At 44.8% G+C, this 12,110-nt stretch overlaps 1 protein-coding gene across 1 annotated transcript in view; it reads left to right on the plus strand.

Moving 5' to 3' along the window:
• The first annotated feature begins 1,753 nt into the window (after positions 1–1,753).
• The window catches only part of PTPN12 (protein tyrosine phosphatase non-receptor type 12), a 78,903-nt gene continuing 68,546 nt past the window's right edge, over positions 1,754–12,110 (plus strand). The window contains exon 1 of the mRNA XM_054071291.1: positions 1,754–1,896. Within this exon, the coding sequence (XP_053927266.1) occupies positions 1,798–1,896 (99 nt within the window). The 5' untranslated portion in view covers positions 1,754–1,797. The remainder of the gene's footprint in view (positions 1,897–12,110) is intronic.

The raw sequence follows: 12,110 nt of genomic DNA on the forward strand, positions 1-12,110 counted from the left end.
CCCCATAGAAAGCAAGCAGGACTCATGAACCTCAACAAGGCCGAGTGCAAAGTCCTACACCTGGATCAGGGCAATCCAAAGTTTCAATACAGGATGGAGGACAACTGGACTGAGAGCAGCCCCGTGGAGAAGGACTTGGGGTGCTGATTGATGAGAAGCTCAACATGAGCCAGCAATGCCTGCCTGCAGCCCAGGCACTGTGTCCTGGCTGCATTGAAAGAAGCGTGGCCTGCAGGTCGAGGGAAGGGATTCTGCCCCTCGACTCTACTCTCATGAGACGTCATCTGGAGTATTGTGTCCGGTTCTGGAATCCCCAACATAAGAAGGATATGGAACTGTTGGAACGGGCCAAGAGGAGGGCCATAAAGACAATCAGAAGGTTGGAACACCTCTGCTATAAGGACAACTCTGCTATATGAGAGAGCTGGGATTGTTCTGGCTAGAGGAGAGGAGAGGAGAGGAGAGGAGAGGAGAGGAGAGGAGAGGAGAGGAGAGGAGAGGAGAGAAGAGGAGAGGAGAGGAGAGGAGAGGAGAGGGAGCGGAGAGGGAGAGGAGAGGGAGAGGAGAGGGAGAGGAGGCAAGGCTGTGGGGAGAACTTATAGTGGCCTTCAAGTGCCTGAAGGTACAATAAAGCCAAGGAAGGACTTTTTATAAGAGCATGTAATGATAGGACAAGGGAGGATGGCTTTAAATTGGAAGGGGGAAGATTTAGACTAGACGTTAAAAAGAAATTTGTCATGATGAAGGGTGGTGAGGAACTGGAACAGGTAGCCCAAGGAAGCTGTGACTGCCTCATCCCTGGAGGTGTATAGGCCAGGTTGGATGGGGCTTTGGGCAGCCTGGTCTGCTGGGAGGAGTCCGTGCTCATGGCACAGGGGTTGGAACTGGATGATCTTTGAGGTCCCTTCCAACTCAAGCCATTCTATGACCGGGACGAGCGGCACTCCAGCAGACTGGCCGTACTCAGGCGCTGCCGAGCCGCCCTGCACGAGAGCAAAAGGAAGCTTTGCCCTGTGCCGCCCCTCATCTCCGCCCTTATGGAGCAGCTCCCGCCCCGCTCCCGGCGCACCCGCGGGGAGACCCTTTCCCGGGCGCTTTAAACGGGGCTCCGGACTTCGCCACGCAAGAAGGGAACTCCTTTCCTCCGGGCGTTTCGACGGGACGCTCGGCGAGGAGGCGGCGATCGCCAGGGACCCCCCGCGCTGGGGACGCGGTGCCGGAGCGGCTCCAGGTCCCGGCATCCCGCAGCACCCCCGCCGCCCCATTGTACTCCTGCCAGGGGGAACCGCACCTCGCTCGGCTCTCCTCCCCCCCCCCCCCCCGGCCTTCCCAGTGGTCCCGTCCAGACTCCATTCGGCGGCCTTCGGAAGGTCCCATCCGTGGGAAACGGGAGGGGCGGGCAGACCGGGGCCAGGCGAAGAGCGCGACCAAGTTCTCCCTCGGGGGGGCTGGGCTAGGCGGTGAGTGGCGTGCGTGAAGACCAATAGAAGCGCTGCGGTCCCGGGGCGGCCAATGGGCGTGCGGTGAGGGCGGGCCATCGGGCGGGGCGGGGCGGGCGTAGGAAGAGCCGGGAGCGGCGCCTGCGCGGGGGGAGGAGGTGGTGGGTCCGTCGTGTCCCTGTGTTGGCGGCGTCCAGGGAGGGGAGGATGGAGCGGGCGGCCGGGCGGCCGTGAGCGGGGCGGGGAGCCGAGCCGAGCCGGCGGGCCCGGGGGTGCGGGCAGCGAGGCGGGAGAAGCGGCCGGGGCTGCGGCGGCGGAGAGAGAGCGGGCGGGCGGGGCTGGGGCTCCGGCGGGCAGGATGAGCCAGGAGGAGATCCTGAGGAAATTCATTAAGCGAGTCCAGGCCATGAAGGACACGGACCACAATGGGGAGGACAACTTCGCCAGCGACTTTATGGTGAGGGGCGGCGGTGCAAGGGCGAGGGGGGAGGGGCGGGGGGGACGGACACTGGGGTCCCCACGGAGCCCCTTCCTCGTCCTTCTGCGAGCAGAGAGGGGGGCAAGGCTCCATCCTGCCGTCGGGGCGGGGGTCCCCCGAGGTTAGTGAGGAGCTTCTCTTACAGCTCCTTCTTCATCCCTCTGCGAGCAAAGGTGGGGGGGTCAAGGCTCCTGCCTGCCCTCGGGGAGGGGTCGGGGTGGGGAGCTGGGGTCCCCACGGAGCCTCTTCCCCATCCTTCTGCCGGTAAAGGACGGGGGTGCAAGGCTCCTTCCTTCCCGCTGGGGGAGGGGGTTGTCGAGGTTGGTGAGGAGCTGCTCTTACAGCCCTTTGCCCATCCTTGCAGGCGATGGGGGGGCAAGGCTCCTGCCTTCCCTTCGGGCCTGGGGATCCGGGGGTGGGGGAGGGAACGCTGGGCTCCCCCCAGAGCCTCTTCTTCATCCCTCTGCGAGCAAAGGCGGGGCGTAGGCAAGGCTCCTGCCTTCCGTCGGGACGGGGGGATCGCCCGAGGATGGTGAGGAGCTGCTCCCACCGCCCCTTCCCCACCCCTCTGCGAGCAAAGGGAGGGGGCAAGGCTCCTGCCCGCTCTCGGGGCGGGGGGGGGTGTCCCCGTGGTTGGTGGGTAGCTGCTCTCACGGCCCATCCCTCTCCAAGCCAAGGGGTGGGGTGGGGTGGGGAAAGGCTCCTGCCTGCCCTCGGGGCGCTGGGCTCCCCCCCCGGCGCCCCTTCCCCATCCCTCTGCGGGCAGAGGGGCGATGGGAGAAGCATCGCTTCTCTGGGAGTGACCGGCTATTGTGTAGCCCCGAAGCTCGGGCGGCTCCCCCGTGCCTCCCACCACTTCTTGAGCTCGTTGCAGGGGGTGATTTTATGCCTTCCTGCCCCCGGCCCCTGGCCGTTCTCCTGCGGAGATGGTAGGTGATCGGCTGTTGCAAAATTAAACGGGAGCCTTCTCCCCTCTTCCTTCCCTGAACAGATAAAGGTGACAGAGGCGGCTCGGGGAGGGCTGTGAGCGCTTCCTCTCCCGTAGAGCCCCTTTTCTCTCCTGGTTTGCCGTACATCATGTCATCTGGGGATAATCGGGCTCTCCTTCCCCCCTATATCTGCCCCTGTAGCCGCCTGCTTGAGACTTCCCTTCGTTCCGAGGAGGTGTGTGAAATGTATTGACTAGTCCTTGGAGGAATATTCATTTTCCCTTCCCTAACATATCCCTTCGCTCCCCATCCCCCATCGCTGCCCTGCCTGTATCCCTCGTCCTTTCTTCCTTCCAAATCGGTTCACCGTCAGCCTTTGGTTAACGTGTGTGCTTGGCAGAAGAATTTATTGGAGAATTAATGCTTTCCCTGGTTTATTTTAGCTGTTTAATCGGGCTGTTAAAATGTTTGAGAGGATTTATCTTTTGAATAGACGGTCTGAGCTGTGAATAATAATTTTGATTGGGCAGATGTCGCTGGCACTTTTCAGTATTGTTTAAACCCTTTAAATACAGTTTGACAACAGAAGAGCTAAAGATGAGCGGGTTAGCGACCTCCATATACACATATCTTTGTTGCTTGTTTTAGTACTAAACCCACATCATTAGCCCTTGAAGCTGTCAGTCTTTGCTAGTGGTCTAGGGAACAAACGAAAAAAAGGAATCTCAATATAAGTGTGGCATCAGGGATTGTCTGAAATGTGGGGAGGAGGCCACGGATGTTGCGCAAGGCGGAGGGACGTTGGGAGCGCTGGCAGGTCCAGGGGTGGAAGAGGAAGCGGAGTGGACTTTGGGAAGTAACGAGTTCATCCAGGGTGGGGTGGGAGCCCGTGGGAAATGGGCCACGCTCTTTGGGCAGGATTTTGCAAATACTGAAAGTATGCTGCTGAAATGTCTGAGTGTGTGGGAAAGGAAGAGAGAAATATGTGACATGAAGAATGGAGTTGGAGTGATGGGACACTTGTGAATCTGTCTTGCTGAGTAGAGCATCTTCATGTGAGAATTTAGAGGTTAAATATTTTGGCAGAACTATTTCATTACTTAATAGTATTAGTAATATAATTCTGCTTAAACAAATACAGATTGACATCTTGCCTCGTACTGATGAGTCTGTCTTGTTTGGGTAAACTACATGCACTTTACAGAAAGGGTGGCCTAGACTAATGGAAAATGTAGGCTTTTGAAAAATAGCCTTTATGTTACATACTTTGTACTTGGTCTTTTAACCCGCTTCTGCTGTTCGATGTCTGAAAAACAGCCTAATGTTTTTGCTTTGTTATAGTTGAACGATGTGCAATAGTTTTGATATTCTTTTTTTTTCCAAGTAGTAGCACTTCTGTATGGAAAAACAGCTTTTGTTTCAATTTCTCTATCTGACAGCACATTTCTGTAGCTTTCAACCGTATAGTCAGTTAGCCCTTCCCATGGCTTTCACAGAACAGTAAGGAAAGACAATGCCGTTTAAAAAACTGGGAAAATACGATTGTAGGAACTAATTGTCAAGGCATTTCAGGAGAAAGGTCTATGACCTGAAACCATGTTAAATGCTTTGGAAAAAATTGCATTCAGAATTTCTTTTGTCCTCTTAACACCTTCTGTTTCAAACTTTCATATTTGATATTTGCATAATAAATTCTAGGGAACACAGAAAAGTAGGGTGCTGATCTTTGGCCTTAATATTCACATTACTCTCGGTATTCACCTTCATGTACTAAAGCAGATGTAGATTAGTATGCAAGAATCATAATTACCAATTTATTGATTTTTTCAAATAACGCTTTGGGGTGTTTTGCTTTTTTTTTTGTTGTATGTTTTGGTGATGGTGGCATTTGTTGTTTTTTTTACAGAGCTGTGCTGCTTTTTGAAATGATTGGAAAGGGAGAAGAAAAGAGAGGTGAAGGGGGTAAAAAAGCTTCAGTATTCTGTTCTCTTTAGGATTTAGTAGAGGGGTTTTTTTTGGGTGGGGAGATGGGAAGGAGGAAGTTGTATTTGTTCATTTAAGTGCAGGATGTACTGTTGCTGCTAAGTGCTGGCAAATTTGTGGAATAGGAATTGCTGTTACTCATCGCTTCATTTCCAAGTCAAAATGGAATCTAAAAATAGGAATGGAAGAGTGGGTGAATGCAGTTGAAAACAATTCTTTATTTTCACATCCTTATTGCCTTTGAATATGTTGAGTAATAGGCTTGCAGAATTATATTTAAGCCTGAGTGGATGAACTAAAAGTACTCGATAGGTGACAGGGAGAGCTGGAAGAGAGGGTAGAGAAGCTAGATTTGTGCGTGGACAGGTTGAATGGTCTGGCTGAATGTTACTGAAAGTCCGTGGTGTAGATGACTAAGACCACTAAACAGTAATGCCATTAGAAGCCCTGGAAACATATGTCCCTTAGAAGGTGGGAAGTCGATTACCCTCCCCTAATAAATTATTTGTTGCTGAAAATCAAATATATTTAATTTTAATTACTCTGCACTAGAATGTGAGCAGAACTTCTATTAATAGATCATTTCAGAACTAATGGTGAGCACAATGAGGTTTAAATTAAGTGAATAGTTCAAAACCAGTATGGGCTTGTCAGCATTTTTTCCCAGTAAGCATGTATCTGTGGATATAAGGGCGAGTGGGCTTTTCCTAAAGTAATGTAGGTCAGAATTTTATTTTGGTTACAGTACATCCAAGACTATGCTTTTCCTTATTTCCCTCTGATGCTGGTATTTGGAAAAAAAGGAGTAAGTAAGGTTGGTTCCTCTTGGTATTTCTTATTGTATGGATACAACCAGCATGGCCTGGATTCTGATTTTCTGTAGTGAATGTGTGTCTTATATTAAATGGGTTTTGCAAATCCAAGCTCCACATGGAGGCAAAGTAAACAATTTTCCTAGATTTTAGAAAGACCTCATTGTATTTTTTTTCTGATTTTTCATTTCCACAAGTAACACATTTCTGTTGTCTTTTGCAATCATCTTGACAAAACCATTCTGGTACACCTTTCTATCATTTGTCTAATGTAGGTTGCCTTTGTTATAGGAGAACTGAAATATGAAAGATGTAAAGTTTTACTATAAAAAAAATCGGATGCTATGTTTCAAATGTTTTGTGGTATAGGACAAAATAGCTTCATCTTTTGGGTTGTATAGCTGGCTAATCTGTTGTCATGGAGCACAGAGAATGGCTGAAAGTGTTTGTAGTTTTTGCAATGGGTGCTGTGCAGGAGACTCTCTGCTGTTGTCTGGAGATAGTGGTGTCCAAATGATGCTGTCTTAGATCATCGCTCTGAATAACCCTGATTTTTAACAACTTTGCAAGTAGTAGCTACCTCTAGTCTCAGATGTTTATAAACTTTTAATTCAAGAGGACACTGGTAATTTAAACAGCTGAATATTGTCTTGTCTATCTTGTGTTCTGTTGAGTCCATCTGCGTTGACAGTTTTAGGTTTGGTGATAGTAAAGAACCTATGTGGTTTTTTGAAGTGTGAAACGGGGTTTGAATGGGTCATTGATTTGAACCAGGTAAAAAGGTAGTTTCTGTGCCTTTAGCCTCTTGATGGCTTTATTTTTGAGATTTTTATTTTTAAGTACTTCTGCCTCATTATTTCATGAAAATCCTGTGTGGAAAAAAAGGCAGGGTGGAATGTGCTTGACATCTAAGAATAAAAGCTAAGGTGATCGTATGGAGTACTGTGTTATGAAATTGGCCTTCCCTGGTTTTCCCTCCCCCTGCAGAAAAGTACGTATTTTCCAAAGTGCTTAAAACTACCAAAAATGAATTAGCAACCTAAATTGTTCTAAATCACTGATCAGTCATGCCATTGATTTTTTTTTTTTATTTTTTTTTTTCCCCAATTCCTATGTATTCTGAATGCCATTTAAGATATCACAAATACTACATTCAACCATAGCAACAGCACTTGGGAACACCCTTCTTAAAAGCCTGACTGTCTATTAATGTGCATTTGTATAAACCTTTGATTCAGATGCCATTAATGCACCTCTTGAGTATCTGTGAAGATACTTTTCAAATTTATAAGGAAAGTGTATGATCTGGAGCTTGGTGAAGAATATAAGAGAGTTATATCTCTCTACATTGTTATTTTTGTCATACTCTCTGCCCCCACATAGACATTTTTAGGAATTGTTTTCTAGTATTTATTTACTTAATGAGTTGCATGCCTGTAGCATGATTTGAAATATGAACTCTCAACTTGTGCTTTCTTATATGTGTTAAAGTAGATGCTGTCTTTTCAAGAGAAAGGCTATTTGTCTGTTAAGGCTAAACTAGGAAAAATGCTTCTGTAGAATCCACTGAATGGTAAACTGTTCCTTGAAACTTAAAAATCAAACAAGTTTGAATGAAATTCTTGTAACCTGGGCACTTTTGCACAAAAATCAACAGTTCTGAGCACTTCGCTTCCCTTAAGTGTGATGGAAAGAGTGATTGCCTTGGAGAAAATGACCCGTAAGTATGCTGCACAGCTGATCTGTTAGAAGAAGCTCTGCTCTTACAGATGTGTTAATAGATCATAGACAACTGTCACTTTAGATCTGCATTGAGACCTTTCATAATTTTAGAGTGGAAAAAAAAGGGTCTGTTAGTATTCATCTTCCATATTGTGTTTTAATTTGAGTGTTACTGTATTTTTGGAGGTTAATTTCTGTTAACAGTATTTCAGCTACATGCTGTTAATTTGATTTGGGGACACGCACCCCAGCAGATTAGTTCATTGTTAGAAGTGGTAGTCATCCAGGCCATTTGAGAAGCTTCATTTGCATAGGCTGCATCTGGTTGGAGCAATATGACTGAATAGGAACTTAAATAACCCTTAACTTCAGAGGCTTCTGAAATTTTGTGAAATACAGTTCTTTAAGTGTTATATGAAAATACCACTTTCTGTCAACAACCACGCAGTTTAAATACTCAGCTTTTTGTCCTCTTCCGAGAAATTGAGTACTGTTCGTTTCAAAGATGCCATTCTGAATTTTCATAGGGGTGGCTGAATACAACCACAAAGCTGCTGTAGTGACCCTGGGGTGTAAGAACTTGCAAACTCTGCCCAAAATTGCAGTAGTTCTTTCGAGCAAATGACACTAAAATAAGTCAGTTAGGCAATGCTCTGGGCTGTGTCAAATGGCTTGTGTGGTAGTAAGCTCTGTTTGCTAAGCTTCTAAAGACAGCAGTGTCCAACTCCACTGTTCTTGTGGAGTAAGGGCTTGAGTACTGACTGTGCTGAATATTATAGTGATTCAGGAGGAGCAAACGGTAATCCTGAGTTTGCACCTCATGGCACACTATATACACACACACACACACACAGAATCACACAGAATCACCAGGTTGGAAAGGACCCACTGGATCATCGAGTCCAACCATTCCTAACACTTCCTAAACCATGTCCCTAAGCACTTCATCCACCCGTTCCTTAAACACCTCTAGGGAAGGCGACTTGACCACCTCCCTGGGCAGCCTGTTCTAGTGCCCAATGACTCTTTCTATGAAGAATTTTTTTCTGATATCCAACCTGAACCTCCCCTGGCGGAGCTTCAGGCCATTCCCTCTTGTCCTGTCCCCTGTGTATCAAATACATACTTAGCTTTTATTCTGATCTCAATCCTACAAGGCCTTTGGCCATATATATTTATGTATGGATAGATATGTTTATATAGATAGATATCTAAATACTTATATACAGATATCTCATGTGACTGTAGTTTCAATCTTAGACCCTAATCTATAGTTCTATGTAGTTCTATGTATGTGCAGAGATATATGCATATCCATATGCATATATCTGGATGTATATCTGTATACTACTTTGCATGTATGTGTGACTGATTGCTGTAGTAAGAATTTCTTGGCTTGGAGTGTACATAGTTTTCTTTAAAACTGCAATAGGTTCATGGTGTTTTTTCTTTGTGTTGTAATAACTAAACACTAGTAGAAGTTTTGAGCTCTGCAAGCAGGGAAAGGTTAATCTGGACATCTGCTTGTCTAAAGTGTATACAGTTGTTAATTCTAAGTGCAACAAAAGTCTGAGGCTTTTAAATTGGTCTTAAAGCCGTTAATTTGTAATAAATGGAAATCCTGTTTGATTTTCTTCACTGTTACTACTTAAGATTGATGGATTTTTGTGTATTGCTACAGTTTTACTGTAATATGCTTAGTACGTAGGACACTTTAGTGTTGGGAAAATAGTAATGCAGTTGTTGGTGTTAAGAGGAGGTGAAACTTTAATTATGCCTTGAGTCCACACTTGTGGAACTGGAGTTGGAAGCTAGAGGATGTTTTTCTTCTTGGTCTTATAAAGCAGTCTTCCTTTAAGGAGGGGCATCAGAGTTAAAGTTCAGGTACAGAGTGGACTAAAGCATGAGTTAATTTGGTAGAGCAGAAGCTCTTTGTGCTGTTGGGACACGAGGTATTTGCATCCTTGTGTTTTCCTCAGGCTGTTGTGCTCCACAGTTGCTGCAGTTATGCCAGTGCAGACTCCAGTAACTCAGCTGTGTGTATTTGCCCTAAATGAAGCATGGATATCCATTTCTATTCCTATTAACTAGCATGTGAATGTTGCAAAGAGATATTAAGCTCTGTTTTCCTGCTTCATCTGGCAGAAAAACTTGCCAATATAAACTTAACTTGTGAATTATTTGTTTGAATTTGAACAGTCAGAATGTGTTCACAGAAGGGGAGTGCTAAGGTACAGCCGTTGAGTTTTTGATCCAGAACTGAGAGCCCCAGACAATGGCTTCATGGTTGAAGTACTGTCTGGAGTCCCTCCACATCTTCAAGAAACAAAACTGTGTTCGGACTAAATACTGCTGGGACAGTGTTAAGTACAAAGCTAGTAGCTTTATTAGGGAAGCTGAGAGTGCAACAGCAAGGTGAGGAAAGAGTTGTACGAGAAGACACAGTGAAGTCCATCAGACTTTAGGACCAACGGTCGGTAACGGTTGTTTTAAAATATCTTTGATTACTGATGTCAGGATGTTGCGATCTCTGCAAGGTCTGCATAGGAAAGTTACTGCATGTCCCTCTGCAGGCCTTGCTCTAGCTACCCTTTGCTGTCAGCTTTAGAATGAAAAAAATATTAGCTAAAAAGATGAAGTAGAGAAATAGGTTTCCCAAAAGGTACCATATAAATAGCGGTATAAATGAATGACCTAGTTTGGTTGACCTAATTTTTCCTCCTATCTGTTCTCCTACAAAATGATACTTTACATTTCTTTAAAAGGTCATTTTATTGGTGGTAATCAATTTGTGGGAAGACTTTAAGGCAATATTGCTCTAATGGAAGTATCTTCTGAAAGAAAAGCCTAGAAGAATTGAATTATCAGCTGTAAAAAGTAGCAAGCTTATGTAGCCAGTTACTTCAGGAGGGGCAAAATACCTAGCTATTATAAAATGACTGAAGATAAGGATGATTTTGCCTCATGGGCTAGATGTGTCATTAGGAACAAAAGCAAATAAAGATACATGTTCCATTCATTCAGATTTCTAGAAGGATGCATCAGTAACTTTGAAGGAAATCCTACCGTGATACATCTGACAGATAATTTTTATTTTTTAAAATTTATTTTACTTCTGATTTTCTTTAGTCCAGTCAGAAGAATTAAATTGCCTAGTGTTATGGATGTGCCAAGGGCAACTAGGTTAGTGGATTGAAAATTGTAAGTGCTTTATGAATTGGTTCAATTTTTAATTTGATGTGATTTGCAGAAATCCTAACACAGATGTGAAGTGTTCATAAGTGTATCTGTAAAATTCGAGTTCCTTTGTCTTTGGAGGAAGGGCTATACTCTTTATTTTTATGTTGGAGAGCAGGCCGTGATTCTCAAACATTATTGAAATATATTAGTTTTAAGTGTATGGTCTTAGCTCTGAGTTTTGGTATCTGAAGTCATGTGTTGGATAGCACCAGCCTCTAAGGGAAAGTTAACTTGGTTAAAACCATATTGCTTTAAAGAACATATACGCTATTTTAATCTCTTATTTAGTTGCAATATTGAACTTGTCAATTTTAAACAAACTTTTTTACATTAACTTCCTTCTTATGTAATCTTGTGAATTGTAGCTGGTTTTGTTTGTTCTTCTAAGTTCAGAGTAGGGCCCTGTTGTCTTCAACAATTTTGCCTCTTGCTGCATTTGTCTGTCTTACTGTCTTGTCATTCTTACTGCCTCATGTGGATGACATCTGTGTTTTGTTTTTCTTCTGAAAACACACAGATGTTTCGTACTCTTTGTAATCACAGGAAGAGCAACTTCTACATGGATCAGTGAGACTAAGAGCACTTGTTAATTTTGGTTCTGTAGAGGTAGATGACCATCTTTCAGCTGTACAGCTGGGCTACAGTGGGAACAAGGGGCCAAGACTTTTTCTCCTGGACAGCTAATAAGGGATAATCAATGGGAAGCTGAAAAGGATGTGGTATGTGAGTGGCCTTGTTTCATCTTGCTAATTTTGTTGAGGTTGGGCAGTTAGCACCTCTGCTATCATTGCTATCTTTTGTTTCTGCTATAGGGTTGTTATCACGGATGAGAATCATTTTCTTGTGCTGGGCTGGATGTCTGCAGCTGTTTAGACAGGGTTCTAGTTCATTCATGCAGGTTTTGGCTGTACTTCAGAGGCATAATTCCTAGCATTTGAGAGTTTCAGGGGGGCTGTTGGTCCAGAATTTTCATACTGGTTTGCATAGTTTGATTATTTTTTTAATGTATGTTGTCTTTCATTTACATTGGTGTGGTGCTATTCCTCTGATAGTTCCTGGAGGACAGCTGTCTTCGAACAACTGCCTCCTAATTCAAAGGATGCTATATGGGTTTCCTGTCTTTAAGTGTTCAAGGGACTTGCTAGTGTAGATTATGCATCATGTCAAAATGACTGATGACTGTGGGAAGTGCACAGTTCTTAAGAAGCCCAAGTGGTGTTCCCCTCTGTCCCAAATGCTTTGCTTCTTATTTGACTCTCTAATGCATAACCTTGTGATGAACACTCTCTTTTTTTCCTGAAGGCACACAGTGTTCTGGTAGCATATATGGTGCTTGGGTATAGCTTCCAATTTAGACAGGTTTCTTTACTGGATTAGTTGTCCAGTATTTGCACCATTTTAACATACGAAACTGAGAAATTAGTTAACATAAAAAGCAGAACAAAGGAAAACAAGGAATACAAATAGTGCACTGTGCTTATACTGTGGCTCACTTGGGTTTGTAAAC

The sequence above is a fragment of the Cuculus canorus genome, chromosome 1 (assembly GCF_017976375.1).
Source record: "Cuculus canorus isolate bCucCan1 chromosome 1, bCucCan1.pri, whole genome shotgun sequence".
Lineage (NCBI taxonomy): Eukaryota > Metazoa > Chordata > Aves > Cuculiformes > Cuculidae > Cuculus > Cuculus canorus.